Source organism: Eulemur rufifrons, chromosome 28 (assembly GCF_041146395.1).
Source record: "Eulemur rufifrons isolate Redbay chromosome 28, OSU_ERuf_1, whole genome shotgun sequence".
NCBI classification, from domain to species: Eukaryota; Metazoa; Chordata; class Mammalia; order Primates; family Lemuridae; genus Eulemur; species Eulemur rufifrons.
The window spans coordinates 42,031,514-42,058,547 of record NC_091010.1 but is presented as its reverse complement, the minus strand read 5'-3'; the positions used below and the strand labels follow the sequence as shown (position 1 = coordinate 42,058,547).

The 27,034-nt window shown below is 40.3% G+C and overlaps 1 protein-coding gene across 1 annotated transcript; it reads right to left on the bottom strand.

Moving 5' to 3' along the window:
- Positions 1-1,039: 1,039 nt before the first annotated feature.
- CEP55 (centrosomal protein 55) lies at positions 1,040-20,453 on the bottom strand. The gene is made up of 9 exons (XM_069460642.1): positions 20,157-20,453; positions 17,115-17,309; positions 14,706-14,981; positions 12,869-12,937; positions 7,235-7,385; positions 5,539-5,852; positions 4,141-4,212; positions 3,300-3,425; positions 1,040-2,183 (listed from the first exon to the last, which is right to left on the bottom strand). Exons 2-9 carry the CDS (start codon positions 17,295-17,297, stop codon positions 1,983-1,985), a joined length of 1,392 nt encoding a protein of 463 aa, XP_069316743.1. The 5' UTR covers positions 17,298-17,309; positions 20,157-20,453; the 3' UTR covers positions 1,040-1,982.
- Positions 20,454-27,034: the final 6,581 nt, after the last annotated feature.

Below are 27,034 nucleotides of genomic sequence, written 5' to 3'. Positions count from 1 at the left end.
GGCACACAAGCCAAGATGGTAGGGGCTCTAACAACCACTGCCTTTGGGAGCATTCCCCTCCCCCAACCTCCTGCAAATCTGCTGCTTGACCTTGGATAAGTCACTCTGCTCTCTGGGACTCCGTTTCAACAATAAGTCAAGGTTGGATTAGATCAGCAGTTCTCAATCTTCAGTAATGCACCAGAATGCTTTGAAGAGCTTGTCAAAAATGCATATTCCCCCTGACATTCTGATTTAGGAGATCTGGGGCAGGCTAAAAAAAATCAACATTTTCAGCTCTAAGGGTGAGGGGATTTTCTGGACCCAAGATGCCGAAGCATTATAGGTGACCTCACAGTTCCCTTCCAGCCCTGACATTCCCCCAGTTTTCAGGGTGGGGGAGCAGAGGGCAGCCAGGAAGTGCTGACAGGCAGCCAGCTCTCTGTCCAAGTGCGGCCACAAAAGCAGCCAGATGGCAGGTGCAAGGGAATGTTCCGGGAGGGCCGTATTCTCCATGTCACTCAGCACCCATCTAAGCGAACTGGTCGTGGGGAGACCTCGGTCCTAAGACAGCAGGCAGGGACTGAGAACCTTCCTAGGTTTCCTCCCCATGTCAGACTGAACGAATCACTCCTCCTTTTGCCTCATTCAGATGCTCCAAACAAAAGTCACGAAGTAAAAATGTGTTTTGGCCCACAGTGTTAAAATTTTATGAGTTTATGATATTTAAAAATGGGGAGGTTTCCTATTTACAAATCCCAGATTTCCCTTAGAAAGGTCTGCCACGTCGGACCCATGTGGTCCTGGGACACGGGCTGGCGCTGAGCAGCTGCGCCCCCTTTGGGTGAAAGCACGCATTGCCGCCCCGCGTGGTCAGCGACATTGCCAGAGGCTGTTTGGGAGGTGGCTGCCCTCACTCTAAAATTTACTCTGGGATAAGCCACGCATGTATCAGGACACTGCCTGCCCCTGAGGATCATAGAGTTGCCTGTAGCCCCCGACACTCCTCTTGGCGTAGAAATCCTAAAATATCTATGTATATACACATACAGTAGACATATTAAAACATCAAATAATTTTATTCTTTTCTCCTTTATATTACTAACAGTAGCCCAGTGTTAAGCATGTTAGAAAACATGAAAAAATAAAAAAATTTTTGGTTTACACAAAGCATGTACAAAAATATCTACTCAGATAAACAAATACCTGATAATGACATTGCCCAGCTTTAAGAGTGCCAAAAATAAATAGAATACTGTAAACCAAACAAGAGGGTAGCTGGTTTTGTTAAAACTCATTTTAACAACTTTAGCTAACTGACATGTGTTAATGAAATTCAAGTTAAAGTGATAGCCAGATAATATGAGAGAAAACATTGTGTATGGCTACTTAAGAGTATTGCTCAAATACAATATGCTTTGTGCTTAGAACATAGCTGGCCTTAGTTTCAACAGTAAGCAGCAGTAAAGATCAAGAAAATTCCCAACTTTTCTCTTAACCGTTCTACAATAGCAAGGAAAACAAAATGCAAATAGTATCATCACCTTTGAACAACGGACATCAGAATCAGAATTGTAGGTTTACTAAGTGCTTGAATAAAAAAATGCGAACACAGTAAAATTCTTGGTTAATTACTTGATTTTTTAAAAGCCACAAAACATAAAATATTTGCTTGCCTATGCAGTAACCCATAAGCAATAACCTGAACTATCTTTTCTTCATCAAGTACTTTAACAGTGCAAAATGTGAGTCGCTTCAGTACACAGTTGCTCACCACATTCTGTCATTGCAGCCTGATGATGAATCATCTCAGGGAGGTATCACTGCCCAGGAAAATGCAAAGCAGAATAAAAAATCCAATGATGCGCTCGTATGCCAGAGTGTCAAAGGCAGACAGGCAGTTTCTTATACAGAAGGAGAAATACACAATTCAAAATGTCCATAAGCGAGCATAAGATACAGTATTAAATCTTTTGACACAAAAACAAAGGATAATTACTGTGCTACTTTGAACAGTATTCCACATGGACAAGCAGATCTCGATGTTCCGTGGCTGGATACTGCATATTGCACTTGGGACACTCCACCAGGCTTTCGTTGAGTGCAGCAGTGGGGCTTCTTGGGGAAGCAACTTTCACTCTGTTTTCATTCTCTCCCTGGAAAGCAACTAATGGCTCTGCGAGGGCAAATTCATGAAGCTGCTTCTGCAAAACAAATTCCAAATCAACACCGTTTGTAAATACGGCCCCATTGTTCAGCAATTTTAACTGTTTCACGGATACTCTAGCTGTTTCAACCCTGCAGACTGATTTTCTTTTGAACCCCTTCTCATCCGTATCATGGTGGTAATATATGAGGTGTTTATGAATTACCCAGATAATTACTGTAATTACCCAACTTACCTGGGAAGTCCTGGAGTGGGGTGTTTATATGGATAGGTTTTATTAAGACGCTTAGGGCCAAAAGGAAGGTAGGTCTGTGTGCAAAGCTGACTAAATTTGCTAGTTTGGTAAAACAGGGGCAACTTCAGCAATAAAGAACTACATGGAATTAAGGGCAGCAAAAAGAATTTTAGCAGATCGAGCAGGTTATACACAGAAATGACTAAGATATTTTATAATACCTTTGAGACTTTCCTTTTTCATGTTTTTTTTTTTGTGAGAACTTAGTTAATAAGACTTAAAAATGAGTATTTTATAGCACACTGTGAAGGTGGTGGACAACAGGAACAAAGAAAAGCACAGGAAAATGTCAAATTCTTTTACATACGCTCTGGCTTCCTATGCTTTGGAAAACAGTCAATAATAAAAATGAATTACACATTTTGATTTCAAATATTGTAAATGGGCAAAATCAATGACATACTAAAGAATAGAGCTGTGTGCTGTCAAAGAATCTGTGTAGCCAAAGCTGGGTTTCTCCATAATATTCCATTATCCCTAAAAACAGCATTTCTTTCTTTTTTAATAGAAAAAGACAATTTCAGTTCTGGATTCTATGACTTCTCTCCCCCAGGCAGGCAATAATCAGAGGCACTGTTTATTGCCTCTAGGATCGTAACTGGGCTAGGTGGGGAGATGATGCCGGACACCAGTGATATAATCATCACCGAGAGGTACACAATGTCCCTCTTTCTAGTGCTCTGAATTGATGCTCAAAGGGCAGTGGCTTCAAATGAGGCAGGGGCTCTGCCTACTGATTTGAGATATAGCTAGCTGTTCTTTAAGCTGTATCCTTCTAGTTTGGGAACTGACTTGATATACTATATAAATGGAAAGATGGCAGAAAGAGCAATTTTAGTTTAAGCATTCCAGACTCACCAAGGATTCTAACTGTGTTATCTGACTTCTTGCTTTTCGGAGCTCCTTAAGGATTACATGCAACTGATGCTGCATATTTTGACGGTCAAGTTTTTCATTTTCAAAGTCTAAAGCACATGCCTGCATCTGGAAAATGCCCAGGACAAGAAAATTACAGTTGTATATACTCTCTGGTTCTCTTGACTGGATGCTTACATTTTTTTATTAGCACAAGAAGAAAACATGTGTTGTACCATCATAGTAAGAATTCATCTGAGCACTATGAGATGTTAATAAATGAAGAAGCTTATGGCTGAGGATTTGGTTTATCCAAGGAGCAAGGCCAATGCAGAGGTACAGGTGAGTGAAGAGCCCCTTAAGAAGTTGCTGGTTAGATTTATTCCTCCCCATCCCTCTTTTTTGGAGGGGGAAGAAGGAGAAGGGAAAATGATGGCCATCCCTGGTTTGAAATATACTAAGAATTTCTGCCCTACATTCTGAGAATGAATGGTGTCTGTCTGTGTTCTGCTTGAAGGTATCAGGTAGGCCTATTAGGAGGAGATCCTACTAGGCTACAGTAGGAACTACACCATTGGGGAAGAGCAAAACTTGCCAAGGCCAACGTTTCCCTGTCAAGAAAATTGTCATCATTCCTCAAAGAATCTGGTTTAGCCTAAAGACAATAACAGGAATATACAGCTAACACAGATATCTTTAAATATCTTTAAATATTTTTTGTTAAAGTCTTTTAAAAACACGTTTCATAACTTTCAAATGGTTCTCCACAGAAGAGTATAAACAAGAGGAAAAATTCCATTTTCTAGCAGACCAAATTGAGTGTAGAATCAACCCCAAGGAGTACCTGTTGTTCCAACAGAGCTACCCGTGTTTGTTCCTCTTGCTGCCTTAGCAGAGACGTGTAAAGAAACTGGACCTGCAGGATGTAAAGAGAGCCAGCGTTGTCACATCAACCTTTTATGGCTTGAACCAGGATGCATGAAAAGCTCACATCACAAGTGTCACATCTCTAACCAGGACACCACCACCTGCTAGTCAGCTGGTCATTTGGTGGCTCTCCATGCTAGCGGCTGAGCAGCACCACCTGGCTGGGAGTCCCCGAGGCACAGACACAAGGCTGATAAACAGCACCGGGCTCTGCCCAGGCCACACCCGCCTTCCTGGAGACCCTCACATCTACTGGAATTTCTGAGTGGAGTGACAGAGCTGGCAGTGCCTTGCCCTTGGCCACAGAGTTGGCACAAAATTTAATTATTTCTGCTTCAGCTTTCTCCAATATCACTGATCACACCCGCAGACAGAAATGAGAGTGGTAATGACTGAGAAGGCAAATGTGACAGACTGTTAACTGCCCCCGACACCACTCTCAACTTCTGGAGGATTTTGTGAATTACTATTATTTTAGTAGCAGTAACTAACATTGACCTTGCTTAGCTTACAAAGCACTTTACATTCTCTCAATTGACCCTCACAAAAGCCCTATGAGGCAAGCAGGGCTTACTGTTAACTGGACAAGTGAATAACCTGGGAGTCAGTGGAGCTACTGATTTGCCAAAGGCTGCGTATCCTGGACTGGAGCATGGACCAGGCATGGACCAGGCATGGACTCCGAACAGTGTTCTTTCCATTACTCCATTCTGCCAGGCAAAATCTAAATTAATGAGTTCTGTCAAAGTAGTATTCAATTCTAATAATCCTAACTTAGTAACTCCAACATTACTAGAATAAAGTTGTGACTATAAAGAGAACATGGAAGGTGACACGTGAATTCACTTAAGCACAGTATCATTACAGTCAAGATGCTGGCCTAGGAATCAGCTTTGGTTCCTCCCATTACTTCACATCTTCTTTTGGCTTCTCACATGGACCTAGCACCTTCTCTCTCAGAGCCCGTATGATTTCCTCTGCTGAGAGAAATTCCCACAGAAAGTCACCCACCTCACTGGATCCTTCCTGTCATCAGGTCTTTGTCCAAATACCATCTCCTCAGAGAGGCCTCCACCGGCCCCCAATTTCCTTTGTCAGACCACCATGTTGCGTTTTCTTTAATTTACTTGTTTATTTAGGTACTTATTTATGGTCAGTTTCCATTCAGAATATAAATTCTGCTCCCACGAGGGGGCAGAAACTTGGTTTGTTCCTTGCTGGTTCTCCAGTGGTTAAAATAGTCTCCGGCACTTAGTAAGTGTTCAGTGCACACTTTGAGTGATGAATCATGGACAACCTTACTGGGTAAGCTTACCTGAGATAAGAGCTCTTCAGATCTCTTCTTCTCTTTTTCAAGTTTTCCCCGAGCAGTATCATTCTCCTCCTTGAGTCTTTGTATTTTCTCTGTTTTATGCCTATCATCTTCCAGATGTTGTACATCTGCCTTTCTTTGGGAACACAACAGTTGATTTAAATCTTGAACTTCTTTTTGGGTTTCTTCATATTTTCTTCGAAATTCACTAAGTTCAAAACTCAACTGAGTTACGGTTTGTCGTTCAACCTCAAGATCTTTTTTGGCATTTGCCAAGAGATGGGTGTAGTATTTTTGCTTCTCTTCTTGAAGATAACCTGTGACAAACAACATTATGGCGCGACTCATCTTATAAAATAGGCAATATTCCTGAACAGGGAAACATCAAACATGTTCCTCTGAATGAGGTCACACTATTTCCTCAGCTCACAACATGGAGAGTCAGAGATAGTCAGACTACACTTGCTATTTGATGGAATAAGAAACAGAAGTTCAGGGACATCATTTGAAGTTACAAAACTCTCAAATTGAAGAACTAAAAACAGTACTATAACTATTCTGTATGGAGGGAAAGCCACAAATGTCTAAAGAAGACCAACAGGGACATGAGCTCATTATTTACAGATATGGAGATAATTACCAAAATTAAAAATAGAAATATTAAGAGCAGCTGTGCTGATGGGAGGAGGAAACAGAGACTGGGATAGAAAAGGTGGGGCACGGCCCTTCTCTACTATTATATTATTTTAACAAGTGCTTATATTATTCTAATAAAACAGAGAGAAAGAAAACTATATTACCAAAGAAAAAACAAGACTTAGCCCATAACTAAAATTCCGCTTTTATGTGTAATAAACATATAAAGGCACCATAGTACTAACTTTGTCTTATTAGGGCTAAACAGCTTTGAATCGCCTAGAGACATTCCCTTTGTATTTTCTTTTTAGCATTAGTTTAATTTTAAATATTCAAATGTGATGCTCCAAGATTATGAGTCTTATTCCCATTTCTTCAGCCTCCTCTTTATATAATTCAAGGCTTTGGTCCCCTCCTTTTCTGCTCTGTCAGTCTTTTAAGAGTGATTAAGAGGGTTTCTCTTTTTTTCTTAGCTTGCCCTCTAGAATTGCTGACTCTACTTCTTCATCTGTGAAATGTGAATGAGGACCTTTCCTGCCACCTTTTAGGGTTGCTGTGAAACTCCATTGAGATCAATGTTAGGTAAATTGCAAAGATCTTGGCAAAAAGACAGCGTCATGATAAGAAACTGTACCTCATTCTATAGTGAGGTTCAAATGACTGAAGAATCGTCTATAAAATGTATTCTTTCTCCTGGAATTGATAGAAATAAGTGCTAAAGGGAAGCAAAATAAAAAGAGAAGTGGTGACAAGGCCAGCTCTGGGGGAAATAAAAGTTGGAGAAGAACTTTGAAAGAGGGGAAGGACATTCATGGGTGAAAAAAATTTAATGTGACTCCAGAGCTGCCAAAGATGACCCTTTAACCTGTGTCTTGTCCCCTCCTTTTATCTGAGCATATCTGGAAATGAAACTTGCAAAAATGATATTTCTTACTTCAGTGCTAGAAGACTTACTATTATTTCACTTTCTAGCACATATCTATAAAAATCTAAATTTGATGAATCACTCCTTTTGGAAAATGTCAGGCCTATGCCAAAAGAACATTTTTACACCAGTCAGTACCTTCTGATTCAGCCTTTTTTGTCTGCTGTGGGAGTGAATGAGCAGCTGTTTCCGTTTTCTTTTCCAACTCAAAGATCTTTGCCAAAAGTCCTTTCACGTAGACCTCTCGCTGCTGATCATACACAAGCCACTGCTGATTTTTCTCCAGCGCCTTAATGTGAAGATGACAGGAAATCAACAGTAAAATAAAAACCAAAATCTTAAAATGGGCAAGGGAGTCCACCTGGTTTAGTCTTTTCCAACACATAAAAACTCTTATGGCTCATAGAATAATTATGGGCAAGTATGTCACACACCTTCAGAATACATGACGACATGGCAAAGACATAGTTTACATGGGATTAAGTTCATTTGTTTGCATTTTCCAATACACACCTTGCTTTGTGTGTGTGTGTCATTCTCTGTGAACTACAATGCCTGGTGTGGCAGACGTAGAGATTAGCCGTTCAGATTCCCCTTCAAGAAAGAGCTCTGCCCTGCTGCAGGTGGAGTGGTAGCAGGCAGCCTCCAGCTGTTAACCCCTTCAAGTTTCTCTCAGCTGTTGGGCGCAGCTCGGTGGCCCCAGCCAAAACTGAACAAGGGCCTGGCTATTTCTGCCCAACATGGAACTCTGCTCTGGAGCCCTCCACGGGCTGACAGAGATTCTGTCAGGTTTTCATCACGGTCTGATGGCCCATTCCTGTTTCCTTCTTCCTTGCCCAGATCTTGCTCCCTGATAAACCATTTGTACTCCCAACATCATCTCAGCGTCTGCTTCCCAGAGGATCAAACTTAAACAGCCACCTTCTCTCTTTATCACCAATTTTCATCCTTCATATCATCTTTTATAACCCAATTAAAAGCCCTAAACTGGGGTCACTCACATGTTTGTATAGGGCTTTTGTACCTGTAGTGACTTCAACAGTGTCCCCCAAAATTCATGCTTACTTGAAACCTCAGAACATGACCTTATTTGGAAATAGGGTCTTTGCAGATACATTTAGTTAAAATGAGGCCATACTAGGGTAAGGTGAGCCCTAAATCCAACGACTAGTGTCCTTATAAGAGGAGGAGAGGACAGATATACATCTAGACAGAAGGCCATGTAAAGACACAGGCGGAGACTGGCTGGCTGCTACAAGCCACAGATGCCTGGAGTTCCCAGAATCTAGAAGGGGCAAGGAAGGACTTTTCCTTAGAGCCTTGAGGCAGCATGTGCTGCTGGCACCTTCATTGAGGACTTCTAATTTCTGTTGTTTTAAGCCACCAAGTCTGTCATCATTTGTTATGGCAGCCCTAGGAAACTAATGTAGTACCTATTAACTCAGGACTTAAATAAATGTCTACTTATTTTAAAAAATGATTTTTCTTTGACCAGTTATCTTCAGCTTTTTATGTGTATTTGTTGCTTCTTTCAAACAGACAATAAGCTCTTTAAAGTGGTAGATTTTTCTCTTCTGAGGACTCTCACCTTTTGGGTATAATATATACACAAAAGAAATTATTTGGATGACGGGAGAATATTAATAAAATCGGCAGTGTCTGCTTAAGTGAGCAGGTTAGAGAAAGGTGATTCACGTTACTGTCACTGTTAGTACTAGTTTTTCATTTCAATCACACTTTTCTCTCAAAAAACTGGATATGCTCTGAGGGCCTCCCAGGCTACCCAGCATAAGGTTCAAAATCTTATAAATCACATCTGTATCATCCGCAGATCACACCACCTTATCTGTGACAAGACATCAGCAAATACATAAGAAGCTACATTAACTTTAGTGGATAAAACAAGGTGAAATATAAGAAATCTTTTTTTTCTAAGATAAAAAAATTCTATTGATAGTGTTAACTAGGACAAATTCACATATCCTCTGGTCCTAACTCAATGTTCTTAACCTCTTGATCCTTGGAATTCAGTCAAAGTCAAAGCAAAAAAGAATGTCAGGGCATCCCAGCCATCCCCAGCAAGTACATACTACCCCCTACCCCACACCTACCACCCTCAATTTTGCCAGGGGAGGTGACAGTCCTGCTACTGAAAGCAGGGCACGTTCAAGTTAAAAGCCATGGCCTCAAATAAATATGAATATTAACATTTTGACCGTGAACTTATAGCAAACTTAGTATAGTTGAGAGGATGCTAGGATTCGTGGCTATCTCAAAATAGGCTGCAGTAGTCATACTCTTATTCGATCTCCTGCCATCCCCAGTGAGGTTCTTATTCATACCCTATGCATCTTTCAAAAGAAAGGACTCATGAGAACCTCAGGTTCAGACTCAAATTTAGTTGACAAGACAGGTAGCATTGTATGACTCACAGAATACGTATATATCCAAATACCTAGAAATTATAGTGTATTAGATATCAAAAATACCTAATTTTATACCAAATTTTACATTTGTTCACATTTAAAAAGTACTTCCATACAAATAATTTAAGTCAACTTTGGATAGTCATGAATTCTTTTTTATCTTTTCAAAGAACTTATCCATACGTTACTTAAGCATGAAAAACAAAAATCCATGTTAGTTTAAGATTTAAGAAGCAGGCTGGGGACGGAAGCTCAGGCCTGTAATCCTAGCACTCTGGGAGGCCCAGCTGGGAGGATCACTTGAGGTCAGAAGTTTGAGACCAGCGTGAGCAAGAGAAAGACTCCGTCTCTACTAAAAATAGAAAAATTAGCCAGGCACAGTGGCTCGTGCCTACAGTCCCAGCAGCAGGATTGCTTGAGCCCAGGAGCTTGAGGTTGCAGTAAGCTATGATGATGCCACGGCACTCTAGCCCCGGCAACAGAGCAAGACTCTGTCTCAAAAAAAAAAAAAAAAGATTTAAGAGGCAATATTCTAAAAGACCACATGATGGCGATGTTACCCCAATAAAGTAAACATATCTTTACTCCCCACCTCTTCTCACTGACTCTGTATCCATCTGCCCTTTCCTAATAGTATCAATGAGTAGACTTGACAGCTATCATAAATGTTGATATTACTAGCTTTGAATCTTTAGAGTCATCATTACATTAGTTATCCTTTCCAGCTTTGTATCATCTACACATTTGTTAGGCATATGTTTAACATTTTCATCCAATTTGTTAATAAATACGTAGAACAAGAATGGGTACAAGAGAAGCCCTGGGGAATGCTACTAAAGCTCTTCCTCCTGGTTTGACAGAGATCCACTAAATATTCTGTGGGCAAAAATCCCAACATAGATTACAATGTTAGCCTGTATTGGAAGAATAAAAACCATGGGTCAATCGGCAAAACTGCAACAGGGATGGTAGATTACATAGAAGTATTGTGTCCATGCTAAATTTATTTGAGTTGCTATCTGAGCTATAGATGTGGATGAGAGTATCCTCATTCTTAGGAAATACACATTGAAGTACATAGGTTTAGAGGGCTGTGGATATGTGCAACTCACCCTCAAATGGTTCAGAAAAAATACAAAGTGTGTATGGTTGTGGGTGGGGGTTGAAAGAGAAAAACAGAATGCAAAATATGAACAATGGTTGCATTTTGGTAAAGGGCATATGGGTGTTATGTGTACCACTCTCATTCTTGTAACTTTTCTTTTAATTTGATTTTTTCAGACAAAATAATTTTAAAAAATCAGATGTTTAAAATTAAGAGCAAGAAATGCCTATTAAAACTGCCTTGTGGCTATTTGGTTTGATGTAGTTTGTTCCCTTTTTTTTTTTTTTTGTTTGAGACAGGGTCCCGCTCTGTTGCCCAGGCTAGAGTGCAGTGGTGTCATCATAGCTCACTGCAGCTTCCAATTCCTGGGCTCAAGTGATCCTCCTGCCTCAGCCTCTCAAAGTGCTAGGATTACAGGTATGAGGCACCAGGTCCTGCCTTTGGTTTGATATAGTTTGTACTAAAATAATTCTTAAATACTAAAAGGACTGACATTTGACAATATTTATAGCATTAACTCCACGTAATTATTTCAAAATGTCAGACAGATCTACATGGTAGCTGAGATATGATATAGCTAGGCCTTAAGGAAGATACACATAGGTTTTTAGGGCTTATTTTAAACATAACAAACACTGATTCTTAAAATAGGTGGACAAGCTTCTGCAGGAAGTTTGGTGGGAACTTTAGGGGGTGACAGAATCTGAACTGCCGAGTTCTCAAAAGCTGAATAATATGCCAGTGCAGGGACTACGAGTGAGATGTCCCTTTCCCGGCTCCCTAAGTCCTCCAACTACAATTTTCTTCCTGGTCTCAAAGATTTGCTGAGATTCCAAAGGGAAAACCAGAGCTAGTAAAATTTGAGAAACTCACAAGATTCCATCCATTCTTTCAAATGTTTTAGACACTGAGGATAGAGCAGTGAAGGAAACACACCAAAGTCCCTCCCTTATATAACTTACATTCTAATGGAAGAGTCAACAATTAAATAAGAGAAATAAGTAAAATAGATTCTAAGTTTAACAGTAATATGTGATGAGGGGCCAAAAAAGGGGAATAGGAATTGTCTGCATGCTATAATTTCAGACAAGGTGGCTAGGGAGCTCCCTCTCCTGGCCTCCTACCCCAAGAAAGTGACATTTAAGTAAAGATCTGAATGAGGTATGGAGTGAGTCATGAAGATATCTGGGGAAGAATGTCCCAGGCAGAGGGAACAGAAAGAGAAAAGGTGGTATATTCAAGGAGCAGCTGTAAAGCCAGCGTGGTAGAAGCAGAGTAAGTACAGTGGGGACACAGGAGGTAAGGTAAATTATTCATAGATATGTGCATCTAATGGGTAGCTACTGATATACACAGAATGATAAAGTTCAGTGTAATATACAACAAAGAACCTATTTTAAATTATGTTTCCTCTAAATTTCAGTTACCTCCAGGTAAATCACTTTGATAAGGGTACTTAGCACCCTGCTATGAACTCGAGAGATTTAAGTTCTTCATTTGAAGATCAAACAGACTTCAAGGGATACTCACTAGATTAAATAAAACAGGAATCTCAGAGCATGCTAACATCAGGATAGACATGCCAGGAATATTTCTGGAATCAAAATTCCAACCTACTAACCTAATACTTAAGTCGAGAACTTTACACTTTGTGTATTTAATATTAAAATTAAAAAAAATACACTGTAACAGTCTGTACTCTCAATTTATTCAATTCCCAGCAAAACCCACCAACCCATTTAAGACATAAGTTTGAAATAATACAGCTTTACCATATATATATCTAAAATAACTTCATATCAAGTTCTAGAGAAAAAGAGTACTGAGTGTACAAAGAACATGTCTCCCTTTCAAACTATGAAAGCAAATCCTAGTTCCAAGAGGATTTCAAACCAAAGATTATATCCAGTGTGAATAAAGAAAAAAACACTGTAAATTAAATTACATTATACTAAAATAGTAGGGCAAATTAGATATAGGTGGAGAGGTATATTATTGAGGCATTTGGTAGCAGTGGGTGATTTCTGGGGCATTCTAGCCTAAAGAGACCATGCTTAGAGGAAATGGCTCTTGAATGCCTGGAAAGAGACTGAGAAGACAATCACAAACCACTCAGTTCTTCTGTCTCAACGATAGATTTTTTTCAAGTCACAGCACTAATGCTGCCAATTTCCATAAAATTTAAAAATAAATGAATCAGTCCTCTTTACCCATAACTTAACAAAAAGGAAATGAACTTACATCTTTCAGCTGTATTTCTATGTCATGAATATTATTCACTGATGAGTTGAAGGAGTTTGCAGCCACAGTCTGTAAGGAACCCAATACTAGTTAATATCATATATTTCACAATAAAAGATTTTTCATTATATTTAGTTCCATAATATAGTACTATACTCCACAGGGTCATCCCCAAATCCAGATCTAGCACATGGCTGGTGAACCACAAAGCCAGGTGATAGTTACCAGAAGTAACCACTGTCAGAGTTAATATTCTCTGGAACTTTCCTAAGCAGATTAGAAACCCTGAGAATTCAGATCTAGGTTGACTTGGGGTCCTCTGGTCCCCAGGATCGCCAGAATAGCCCTTAATCCATATAAATAGCCCAGTGGTTTTCATCAAAAGAGGACAAAAGAACCGGGCTCCTTACATGAAATCTGGGAAATATTAAATTGTCCAACAAAAGACAAAACTTCTTTCTAGAACTATATTCTGTATCAGTAATATTATTAGTTATTATTAATTCATATAGATTATATGGAAATCAAAACATAATTTTTTTCTTCTTTTTTTTCTTCATTTCCTCATAGAAGAAAAAAAGAGGGGAAGTAGGTGGCTAGGTACCCAGGCTGGCCAAGAAACTCAGAAAAAGCTGTATGTCAGTCTCTCAACAGCTATAAGGAAAGAGACTTGTGAGAACACTGGCAAGGAAGGTCAAAAGAATTTTTTTCTCTCCAAAGATGTTCTATTCACTCACACTAATATGTACCCCCTTCTTTCTCCCAGTTTAGTGCTCTAGGGGGAAACTATGTTAGTGATGGTTCACTAAACCCCTTTCCTTTTTTTCTTGGGCACACTGTAGACTATGTTTCCCAGCCTTCCCTGTGGTTAGTGGGTCCACGTGACTAAATTCAATCCAATGGAATGTGTGCAGATGTGAAATATGGCAACACCAGGCTTGGCCCCAGAACCCTCCTAGGCAATTCTCCACATGCTCTCTCTATCTCACAGATGTTTATTAGAGGATCTGGTGGAGGACTCCACCCTACAGAATGATGGAGCCACTAGTAGGGAGGAACTTGGACTTGAACAACTCTGGAGCAAAGCCACCTCCACGCCAACCTACACTAGACTGTGGCATGAGGGAAAAATAAACATTTGTTGTGTAAGACACTGAGATTTGGAGGTTGCTTATTATAGCAATAGACATGATTACGAATACGAGATCAATACTGGATAGCCCACAGAATGATAAGAATACATTTTTAAATATTATAATTCTTACCAAGATTTGTATTTTATGTTCAAAAGTGAAGAAACTAATTCTTGAACTTCAAAAAAGATTTTAGTCAGCCACTTTGAATCTGACTGTAAAGTTTCATGAGTTTCAGCTTTGTGGAAATTCTCTAGAAAAACTTAACCTCTTTGAACTCATCAATAGAAACAGTTGCCTATCTTTGAAAGTATACATAAATGTATACATAGGTCTGATCTGTATCTCCTCTAAGGAGATAAAAACACACTTGATGTTATAATTGTATATCTCAAATATGAAAAATAACAAAAAAGCGAAGCCTACTATTTTCATGACACAAACTATAGAAATAAGAGCCCAACAAAATCTTATTAGCTATCACAGATACACAACGGACTTTGACTGAATATTCCACTGGGCAAAACAATGGTGTGGGAATCTTTGCCTATGGAAAAGAGGGTGGGCTACAAGAAAAGTGACTGTTAGTATACTATACTGTCTCATCATTTGGAAAGCATGTCTTAACAAACTCATTCTTCATAAGAATTACATATGGTATCAAAAAGAAAAAAAAAATCTAGATTTAAAGAAATTATTTGCACCTGTGATAAATGAAGTGTACTGGCTTTGCTTTCAAGCTCAGCAAGTCTTGCGGTCGCAGCTGACAACTGTTTTTTCAATACTTCTGTCTCTTCAGATAAGGATTTCAACAATTGCTCCCTCCTTTCACCTTCCTTTGTTTTTTCTTCCAGCTGTTCAAGCAATGCCGTAGTGCTGTATCTGGCCTTCAGCTGGTCTCTGAGTCGCTGTATTTCTTTGTCCTTCTCTGTGAGGTGAAAAGCATTCTTCTCGCTCTCTGCTTCAAGGACTCGAATTTTCTAGATATAAACTAAGAACACTCTTAGAACAAAGCCAGGTCAAACAACCAGCTAAACAAGATACTTCCACAAGCATTTATGGAGTGTTTCTCTTATATCAAGTCAGTATTACGCTAGATACCAGGGCCGAAAAAGAAGAGGAAGCCAAGGTTCTACGTTCAGATAGCTCACAGAGAAGTCAGCCAATACTGTAATGCAACGTGGTAAATGCTGTAGTTAAGAGACATAAAAAATGAATGACACAGACAGAGAGAGAAACCACCTCTATCAAGGGTGGTGAGAAAAAGCTAAAGATCAAAATGGCACTGTTACATTTTAATCTGTGTTTGCCTGAATACATTTGGGACACTGTGTTCAATTCTGGGTGCATAATTCAGGAAGAATATGGACAAACTACAAAGTGTTCAGGATGATGAGAAGCTAGAAAAGGTGAAGAATACGAGGTTGGTCCGCAGAAAAGTTGAGCAGAAGCAAGATTTCCTCAAATATCTGATAAACTGCTAATTTGGATAAAAAGTAGACTTGTTCTGTATAACTCTAATGGGCACAATTAAAATAAATGAATAGAAGTTACGGGAAGGTTAGTTTTCACTGATTATAAAAGAACAAAGTACCCAGTGCTTGTCCAAAGTGAAATGAACTGGAAAGCTCTCTCTCTGAAGCAATAAGATTCCATTCCAGATTGCAAAATAACCTTCATGTCTATAGATTGGTGACGGTTCATCTCTCAATGCTTGAATAAGTATTTACCTCAGTTTGCATTGTTAAAAACAAATCAGTTTTACGATATGCCTATATATAGAATTTCAAGAAATCAAACGATATACTCTTTGATGATTTATTTTCTAAATATAAATAAAAGCACTTTTGCAAAATAAATTAAAACCAAATTTGTGATTAAATCTTTAACCCCTCTAGCTCTAGTAAGTTCCTAACTTCCTTACCCTCTGTGCCATAACAAATTGTAAATTAGGGAATCTAAAATATAGTCAAACAGAATACAAAATGCCAACACCTATAATAATTTTACCTCAAAAAGCCTGAAAACAAAGATTACTTGGAAAATAGCCAATATGCATGACAAAATGGGTTTTAAACATTCACAAGGAAATCTGATCACTATTAACACTCTGAAAATGGATTTGATTTTTTACATTTAGTGAACAGAAAAACCAGATTATATAATTTCTGGTAAATATTTTCTCTTCTCCTACAGTAAAAAAGGGATGTAAAAATGGCACAGTATCCTTAAAGTACACATCAATGAATAATACAGTATTCCAAAACAGCACGGAAACAGAACGCTTCTAAGTTATGCTGTCAATTAAACAAACAGTGAAAATAGTAAACTGGCATGTTTTATAATATTAAATATAGCATGACAAAAATTAAGCAAGAATATTCATGTAATTAAGTTAAATTATAAAGAGGAATGACAGATTAGGTTACTATTTTGTTTTAAATAACTGAAAACCAGACCATACTACTGTGTTGAAGGTACATATTAATGAAGATGTCTTTATTTCTAAAACAAGCATAGTAACCTCAAAACACATACTCAATTACATTTAAAAAGTGAGAGAAGGCCGGGCACGGTGGCTCACGCCCATAATCCTGGCACTCTGGGAGGCCGAGGCAGGTGGATCGTTTGAGCTCAGGAGTTCGAGACCAGCCTGAGCAAGAGCAAGACCCCGTCTCTACTAAAAAAAATAGAAAGAAATTATCTGGCCAACTAAAATATATATAGAAAAAAAATTAACCAGGCATGGTGGCACATGCCTATAGTCCCAGCTACTCAGGAGGCTGAGGCAGTAGGATTGCTTAAGCCCAGGAGTTTGAGGTTGCTGTGAGCTAGGCAGGCGCCACAGCACTCTAGCCCGGGCAACAGAGCGAGACTCTGTCTCAACAAAAAAAAAAAGTGAGAGAAGTTAGTAATGACTAAAGTATGTCTAAGAATTTGTAAAGTCAAAGTAGGAATTTAAGATTCCGAACCCAAAGTCCACTTTCCAAAACTGATGAACTGGCTGGGACAGGAATAGTGGCAAGAATAAGAAGGTAGCATCAGGAAAAATCATAACATGCACCATCTTCTAAGAAAGCTACTACAGTTTAAAGGGTTATAAGACCACTTACCTCCAAAAGCCTTTGTCTCTCTTTATCAGTCAGCTTTCCTTTTCCGCTCGTGATTTCATCCACTGATGTTTTTAAGGCTGCAATTTCTCCCTTGAATCTCTGTAATGCAGTTTCGGATTTGGAGTTACTAGGCTTTGATACCCACTTACTTTTAATTAAATCTTTGGTACTTCTGGTAGACATCTCTGAAATGGTCTGGAAAAATAAAAATCAATTGTATTTTATAAATCTGAGTTTAAAAATTTAAATCTCAGGTGTTGAAACAGGTCTAATAACTTATCTGCTCTAAACAGAAATGAACCAAACCAATGGGGTATGGAGAACCACTGAGGAAGGCTTCTGAGGTGTGTAACAATTTTTTAAAAAATACCAGTGGTAGACAAATGGGAGTTCTCACCTGCTAAAAATATGACAACTTGTACCCTTACGTTTTGTGCAGTGTTCTGTATGTGTGCTATACTTCAGTAGACAAGTTTTGTTTAAAAAACAATTGAGGGGTTCCCAACCATTGAAAGAAGCCTGAAAGAAGTAGGTCATAATCAAGCACACATTTTACCCAAGAATAAAAACTGGTGGTAAATAGTATAATTCTGAGTATATAGGCATTGAAATGTCACTACTCAAGGCCAGGTGCGGTGGCTCACGCCTGTAAGCCCAGCACTCTGGGAGGCTGAGGCGGGCGGATCGCTCGAGGTCAGGAGTTCGAGACCAGCCTGAGCAAGAGCGAGACCCCCCTGTCTCTACTAAAAATAGAAAGAAATTATCTGGCCAACTAAAATATATATAGAAAAAAAGTTAACCGGGCATGGTGGCGCATGCCTGTAGTCCCAGCTACTTGGGAGGCTGAGGCAGGAGGATCGCTTAAGGCCAGGAGTTTGAGGTTGCTGTGAGCTAGGCTGACGCCACGGCACTCACTCTAGCCTGGGCAACAAAACAAGACTCTGTCTCAAAAAAAAAAAAAAAAGAAAAAAAGAAATGTCACTACTCAGCATAATGGTATGTTCTCTGTTTTAGAAGGTATGCCTAGTTCAGATCTCTATTGATAGTCATTTGAGAGAGCACAGTGGGAAAAAATGAGGGAAATTCAAGAAGAGACATTAATAGGAAAAGACGCACAATATTCAGGGGATTCAGGAATGAAAGGAATTAAGAATAAGGCACCGGCCGGGAGTGGTGGCTCACGCCTGTAATCCTAGCACTCTGGGAGGCCGACGTGGGAGGATCGCTTGAGCTCAGGAGTTTAAGACCAGCCTGAGCAAGAGCTAGAGCCTGTCTCTACTAAAAAAATATAGAAAGAAATTAGCAGGACAACTAAAAATATATATAGAAAAACTTAGCCGGGCATGGTGGCACATGCCTGTAATCCCAGCTACTCGGGAGGCTGAGGCAGTAGGATCGCTTGAGCCCAGGAGTTTGAGGTTGCTGTGAGCTAGGCCGATGCCATGGCACTCTACCTTGGGCAAAAGAGTGAGACTCTGCCTCAAAAAAAAAAAAAAAAAAAAAAGAATAAGGCACCAAAAGGAGCAGCTTGGTATCTGTTAACAGTACTAGATGACAGTTTAGAAGCAAGTATATAATATAAACTTTAGGAGGAAAATATATAGTGAAACATACTATGCATATAAATAGTATATAAAAGTAGCTCTTAATTAGGGAAGTTAAAAAACATTTTTCCACCTCATGCATCCTGAGATAAAATAATGGCAGTGTGATTAAAGAATATAAGAGGACTATGAGGCCATTAATGCATTATAAAATTACTACAGAGCCTATTATTTACGAAGCACCCTAATAGATGCTGGGTATAAACTGGTTCAAAAAAACAAAAAAAGACATGTTCCCTGACGTCATGGAGCTTTCAGTGTAGTAAGGAAACAAACACGAATTCATGAATTCTCAAACTGTTACAAATACTAATACAGGAAATGAACAGAGCACAGTGATAAATGATACCAGTAAAAATAGGGGAGATTGTCTTAGATAGGGTGGTGGGGAAATGACTTTTAAGGTCACCCCATGTGAAATCAGAACATCTAAAAATACTAGAACTAGTGTAGACTGAGTAGAATAAACCACTTGTCAAAAGGCTAATCCCAGATTTTTGCCATTTTAAGGTGAAAGACTAAGGCCAATCAGTTGAGGCAAATGCAAGGAAGGGTGTGGTGTCTCAGTAACCTACTGCCACAGGAAGTTCTTTCCTATGTGCTTCTGTTAACAGCACACTGTTGACTTGATACCCTGAGTTGATACCACAGAAAATTACTTTTCTACCAAGTCATTGAGACACAGAATGATGGAAATATAGATCAGCAGACCTTGGAAGAACCCCCAGAAATTTGCTTCCTGACCTTTGGACTGAAACTCCTGCAGTGAATGACTACTGCTTCTGGCCTCTAGCCTAGGCTGCTCTGCTCTCCCCACCTACTCCAACCAACCTCCTTCCCTGTATTATCCATTCCAGTCATCCACACGGTTCCACTATTTAAAACTTCCCTGACCCGGTCACATCTTCTTCAAGATGCCTTCCCTCTGTGAACTCTAGTAAATGATACAGCTCCCCACCCCCATCCCAGGCACAATCTGGTACCCAGTTATAACCACACCTAACCTTTGATTTTTTTCAATCGTTCAATAATTGTTTCAGGGGTCGCACTTTGAAAACTTTTTGCCATCCACAGAGCCTGATAATAGCAAGTGCTCAGAAATTATCGGTTGATTGGTTGAAGTGACCTTAGTCATGCGGGACAAGAGGTGACCAAACAAGCACTTTCATCCAATAAACTGCACAAGGCATCTCATGGGCCGTGTTTTCTACAAGAGGAGGCACATGTTTAAAAATCCTCACATAAGATCTCACTTGGGGAGACAGACAGGAAAAGAAAACTGCAAAAAGAGGCACTAGTTTTCTCACCTCTAAATTAAAGATGTTTGTAAAACAGACACGAAAGCGCCTGCTAACCGAAAAAAGCCATACTAACGAAAGACCTTGGCCAAGTTACTTGGCCTCTCTGCGCCTATCTGTAAGGAGATGATAATACCCACCTCGGAGTCCAAAAGAGGGATCAAAAAGATGACGGTCGTGAGGCGCCCAGCCCGGTACCAGGAACGAAGTGAGCGCCAGGGAAAGGGGACATCTATCGGGGCGGGCAGAGATTGAATCCAGCGGACTCGATCTGCCCACCGACCCCGGCGCCCTCGCAGTCCGGCCGGCCCCCTGGCAGCCCCTCACCACCTCCGCGGTCGCCTCCCTCAGGCCAGCCAGCAGCAGAGGTGGGCGAAACCCCTGGCTCGCGTCTACTCCGTCACACACTCAGTCGCGGACGCCGCTTCCGGGAGTTTGAATCCCGCGGCTGCAGGGCGGGGCACGTCACTGCCGGCGGGGGCGTGGCCAGCCGGAAGAGGGCCCGGGCTCGCGGCTCCCCGATTGGCTGCTGCCTTGAGGGGCGGGGCCTGGAATCTGAGGGCGGGCAGAGGCGGGGCCGCAGCTGAGGGGCGGGGAGAGGGCCGCTGGGCGGGGCAGACTACGGGAACGCCTCCTCCTGTTCCACCACTCAGTTTCGGTCTTGGGTTTCTCTGCGGACCTCAAGCTCGGTTTCTCTTAATAAGAGGCTGGTTTTGTGTTTATCCGACTTGGGGATGAAGCAAATTGCTATTCTCTATGGGATAAATCCAGTTAGTACTCATTCTGTGTCCTTGAGCTTAACGCACCCCTCTATCAGTTTCTCCCCGTATAAAATGGGGCCCCTCCTGCCCTTTGAGAACTGGATTTTACAAGGGGCGCAGCCTCCCTGTCTTCCCCTTAGGCCGAGCCTTAGTCCTGCCAAAAATCAGGGTGGAGCAACGGGGAGAGTAATCGGAGAGCTGATGGGCACGCCGAGCTTGAACGCTGAGACTGTGAACGCTAGAGGAGGCAGGCTTCAGCTGCTCTCTGGCTTGATACCTACCTGTGTCTGGGTCAAGTCTAGGTCTTGATTAGCTGCCTTGAGATTTCTATTGCTAAAAGAAGAAGCAACGGAAGTGCTTGGCAGGGCCTATCTTCCTCTCTTAGACCAAGCATAAACTCACCAGGGATTTAAAACAGTAGCTACACAGTAGCAAAACATACTAGGAAGGCAATGTTGTACAAAGGCGAAACTAAGACTTTCTGAGTTTAATTCCTGACTGCCTCTGACTAGATGTGTGTCCTTGAATAAGTTTATTTAACCTCTCTGAGCTTCGGTGTCCTGATCTGTAAAATGATGCAAATAATAATATCTACCTCATAGTGTGGTTATAAGCATTAAATGAAGGAACCCAAGTAGAGTGCTTAGCGTTGAGTTAAATGCTCAATTGACGTTAGCCATTATTAAACAAAAAGCAACAAACTCACTCACATGTTACTGAATAGAATGTATGAGAAACTATGTAGGGAATTTTAAAGAATCAAAAAACAAAGACAAAAACAAAACAAAAATGAAGAAGATGACGTCTCGTACCTACTTCCAGGGAACTCACATTTCTGGTGCGAAAGTGAACAAACTTTGTTTTCTTCCTATATGTTGTTAAAGTATCACATCAGATGGGATTAGGGTGGGAGAGGGAAAAAGATACATCATGGTGTGAACATTATTCATTGCCCAGAGTTGAGATGAAAGGTATTATTAATTTCTGTAGAAATTTATAAAGATTCTTAAAGAGAGAAAAAAAAAATCTCCCTGTTCACCTTTGAACCAAGTTGGGAGCAGAGAATGGGGGAGAAGGAGGGAGGAGGAACTCTGTGGAGAGAGGTGGCACCTGGCAGACGGGCAGCTGTGGGCCAGGCGCCCATGCCTGCTGGGCCAGACACTCCAATTCCACACGGGCTCTCCAGGACCTTCCTTTCTGGCCGGAAGCTCCCCCTGTGAGTGGGAACCTCAAGGAAGAGGAGCAAACGGGAGGCTCATTGGCTTGGGGAGCTAATTTAATTTTGTAATTGCCATTGTTAGATCTGAAAACCAATGTTTGCTCTTTACAGATAGGTGCTGCCCAGCATGAAGTTGTGAAGACCTGGTAGTTTCCACAAGGTCTTACAAGTGCTTTGATGTGGACACTTCATTCAGGGATAGGCTAGACAAAGATTCAAAACTCATCTTTATTCATGTAGAGGGAAATGGACCAGCCAAGCAGACTAGATATTTATCTCAGCAGGTGAGCTCATTTTCTTCCCAGTAAGAAAGTATACTTGGGAAACCAAAACAGTATCAAAAAGCTGCTGAATGGGTTAGAGTTTTTAAATGGAAATAGGAAGACTGTGGTAGATGAAGGCACCTATCACCTTTGAAGGTTATATCTTCTAAAGGGATACTAATGAATGCACAGGAACTCACCAACGCACAGACCTGCACTGTCCAATAGAACTTTTTGCAATAATGGAAAGGTTCCTCTTGCTCTATTCAATGTGGTGGCACCAGCCAGATATGGCTATTGAGTGCTTGAAATGTGGCTACTATGATTGGGAAACTGAATTTTTAATTAATTTAAAAACTGATAGTTGACTCTGTTAATGAAAACCTTTTAAGTATGTTTGGAACAACTTGGGTACATAAATTATTTTTTCAATTGTAAATTTTATGAAATCTAAATATAGATCAAGTATTTCTGTTGAAAATTTTGTGTCCAAATTGAAATGTGTGATATACGCAGATTTCAGAAACTTAGCATGAAAAAAAGAATGTAAAATATTATATTACACTAATACTTGTTTATATTATTATAGTACATGTTGAAATGATAATATTTTGGATATTTGGATGAAATTATATTAAAATTGATCTCACCTAAAGTATTTTACTTTTTTAATATGACTACTAGAAAATTCAAAATGATAAATGTAGCTTATGTTACAATTTCTATTGCACAGTGCTGGTATGCACACAAGAAATGTTCTTTAAATGCAGAAAAGAAGGAATGCGTAAACTCTTGCCTCCTACCAATCCAATTTCCCCTCAGGAGGGATTTTTTTTTTTTTTTAAATAATACAGATGCAATCATGATGTCGCACATTCCCTAACACAAACACAAAACATTTTATTGCCATTGTTCTTAGGATAAAGAACAACGACCCCAATCTGTTCTCTCAGGCCTAGCAGAGACCAATCCCACTGACCTTGCCAGCCTGGTCTCAAACCAACCACACTTGACACCTTTCATTCCTTGACCAGGCAGGCTCCGTCCTGCCTTAGAGACTTCTCAGAGGCCCTGTCTGGAATGCTCCCACTGTTCCCTCCTTTCCTACTTTCCAGATCTCAGCTCAGTTTTCACTGCCCCAGGGATTTCCTCTCTTTGCCCTTGTACTTCTTCAAAGCATTCACCACAGTTATAATTGCACATTTATTTCTGCGTGCTCTTTTTGATTGATATCTCTTTTCCCTCACTAGATTGTAAACTCCTTGAAGGGAGCGGCCAAGTCTGCTTTTGCCAACCACCATATCCTTAGCACCGAAGAGAACCACAGTGACTGAACAGTTGGGTTGAGAAGGAATTGATCAAAGTCTACTCTGACCTAAACTGTTGTGGAGAAACAGACAGATTCTTTACTTTCTTCCTTCTGTTATCGATATTTCTTAATAGGCACCAAAAGCATCCTTTTAGAGCCCAGGACCTTTTCAAGGTATACCCACCACTCTTCCCTAGATTAAAGTTCATCTTCAGCCCGGAAGGGCCGCATTTTAACTTGGCAAATCGGGAGGAGACACCCTCAGCTCCCAGCTGAGATCACTGCCGCTTTGGCAGCAGGCAACACGTTTGAAAACCATTTCAGGGGCAGGTGTTTCTTGGGGAGATTTTCTCTGGCTGGCTAATCTTATATTAGCCAGTGAGTGATACTTCCTGAGGTTGGTCTTGATTTAGGGTGCACCCTATTTAGAGAGGGCAGCCCCCTGAGTACTGACTGTTCTGCCTGTTTTAGCTCCTTTTAAAATTTAAGTCTGTGTGCTTATTAAAACATTTTACTTGTAACCAGGGTATAAGTATACAATCCAATCACTCCACTCCCCTGCTGGAAAAAACATCTTCAGTAGGTTCCTGCTGCCAGAAAGGCATGTACAGGAGTTAAGATCGTGGGCTCTGGAGGAAGACTGACTACATTCAGATCCTGGCTTCACTTATTGTAAGGACTTAGGCAAGGTACTTAGCCAAACTGGGCCTCAGCTTTTCCATCTGTAAATGGGGATCATAAAACAGTACTTACTTCATAGGGTAGTGTGGTGGAAGGATTAAATGAGACTAAAATGTTTTAAGATAGTGCTCAGCATGCAGCGAGCAATCAGTAGATATTACTGAGCAAATAAGACTCTCTGAGCTGGCATCTGCCGGCCCACCTAGGCTCACCGATTGACTGTTTCACCTCATACGTGATATTCCACCAACATCAAAAGGTTCCAAATGCTCACGATGTGTATTTGTTTAACTGTATTTCAGATATACAGTCAGACACATACACTTACACACACATACACGCACATCAATCCAACCATTAAGATTCAGTCTAGCTGTCAGCTGTCACCTCCTCCAGGGAGACTACCCTGCTTGCCCTCCCCTGCCTTATCATACACCTGGCTTTTGTATTTGTCTCTTCTTATCATTGCACTCACTACATTATGCTACAATTATCTGTGAGCTTCTTGCAGAGAAGAAATGTGTCATTCATCTTTGTAGTTAGCATTGTGCCTGGCACCAGGTAGACTTCAATAAGTGTTTGCTGAATAAATCCATATGTGCATGAATGAATGAAGACTCTTACAGAAGAATGACTGGGAGCCATTTGTCTATCAGACACTTTGATGAGGAGTTATAGTTTCTCTAAAAGTGAGCAAAAGGCTTAAAATTACTATACTTTTTCTTGCTCTATTTTTTTCTAGATTTGTTTTAGAAATTGTATCAATACTTTCTTGGAAAAGGTCAGATCATTCCTATCTTATATTTAGCTCCTCCAGTTGCCTTGAATAATGACAATATGATGGTGCCAAATGTTATAAAATCTTTTATCTTCTTCTGCCCCCCACGTAGACTCAGTCACTGCCAAGCACGTTTTTAAAGGAATGAAATTCAAATATACTATATATTAAGTTATTTAAAAATAGTGTCTTCTACTATGTAAAAACCTATAATTGAGCTACAAAAATAGTATTTTAGTTCTCAAAGCATTTCAGTTATCAACTGAAATAATTCTTGAATAAGTATTTCGGCAAACAGATCTTAACAATGGACCCTCTGTGTGTGCTAGTTTGAAAACTATTGTTAGGAAATACCTAAGACTCTGTAAAACTGAATTGGAATAAGATGTTATGAATCTTTCCTCATTTCTCTTCCACTAAATCCTTTTTTCTACCCCCAGTACTTTGTTTTCCATGTTTGTATTTTTTGCTGTCTCCCCTCTCTTCCTCTAAATATTTCTCTTTTTCTCTGTCTTTTGCCCCAGTGTTCCATCGCAAGCGTAAGGCCACTCACCTAGAGTAATGCACGCGTCGGCTTTTTGAGAGAAATGAGGAATAATGAATCTGAAATGTGAGCTCTCCGCTGAGGTGAAGCTGGAAAGGGAGTTTGACTCAGAGGACACTGGGTTTGAGTCTTGGCTCAAGTTTTTTAACTCTTCTGAGCCTCAGTTTCGTCAGCCGTAAAGATGACCATGGGGTTCTATCTCACAGAGTTGTCGCCAACATTGAACGATGAGACACGGGAACGCGCTGACTCGTGGTCCCCACTAGCTGGGGCTCCATCAGGCCAGAACTTTAGCTATTTTGCGCCGAAGCCCCATCACCTAACTTACTCTCGCCTGCCTCTGTTTCTTCAAGGTATAGAAATCAGTGCCAAATAGAAGACTCCAGGAAGCACTAGGGGTTGGAGAGTTCACCTTTTCCATGGCTTACTTAACAATTTGATAGGCTCCTAATTTTGAACCTACCACATGAAAAAACATACTTAAATGTCCTACATGCCACATTTAAAATAATATTTTTAAATTAGAAAGGATTTTAAATAATTATGTTATTGAAAATTTGGGTCATGAGCAACTTACAATGGGCTGTGATTTCACATATACTCAGGACTTGTTTCATAGTGTAAACATCTAACTGTACATTCTTTTCAAATGAAAATTCTTCAGTGAAAAGGGCGGCCTTGCAAAACTAACAAAAAAATACCTGATCTCACAGTTTCCCAGTAACAGTTAAAGATCAGTCCCATGAGTTCTCTCACTCACAGGCACCCTGCAGGAGTTCTGTTTTGCACAACTTCTGAAAAGAGCTGAATAGAAGGAAAAGGGATGTAAATCTCTCCCTTTCAAAATTGGTTTTTGAGAATCTGGTTTTACAGAGCTCCTGAGTAAACAGCAGGAGAACAAGTGACAGCCTCAACCATATCTCCAGGACAGAATCACATCTCCTGTGATAATCCCTTCTCCAAGGAAAGGCAGGAAACCAAATCCTGGACTTTGACATCCTGCTGCCACTTTTGTTATCAACTGACAGCCATCACTATTTGTTTTCTTTTTTTTTCTCTTCCTCCCCCTTAAAATCAGTGAGCCACTTGGCCTCGCTGGCACCCCCTTCTCTTTCTTTGGGATGCCACGCCAGTCTCCCTCCTCTCTTTGTTCCCCCTCTCTTTCCCCTCTATCTAACTCACTCTCTCTCTCTTCTAAGAAGGATAAAATAAACTTTTTTTATTTTTATATATCCTAATCTCTGCATGAGAAATCTTTCTCCACCCATGCCATGAGCACCTATAAGCTTTCCACCCTAACAGTGAATACCAAAAACTTACTCATTAATGAAGCAGACATTAGGTTTCGTTTTGTTCACAGGCTTTTTTCAAAAAATAAACTTTTCAAAGAGCAGTTTTGGGTTCATTGCAAAAGTACAGAAAATTCCCATATACCCCTTTCGGCCCCCAGACCTCCTCTACAA

Bases quoted from the DNA above. Each gene is read 5' to 3' on its own strand.
- CEP55 (XM_069460642.1), bottom strand. From the start codon at position 17,297: ATGTCTACCAGAAGTACCAAAGATTTAATTAAAAGTAAGTGGGTATCA. The intron at 14,982-17,114 runs GTAAGTGGTCTT...GTTTATATCTAG, and splicing joins AGAGACAAAGGCTTTTGGAG to AAAATTCGAGTCCTTGAAGC. The intron at 3,426-4,140 runs GTACTCCTTGGG...GGCATTTTCCAG, and splicing joins TAGCTCTGTTGGAACAACAG to ATGCAGGCATGTGCTTTAGA.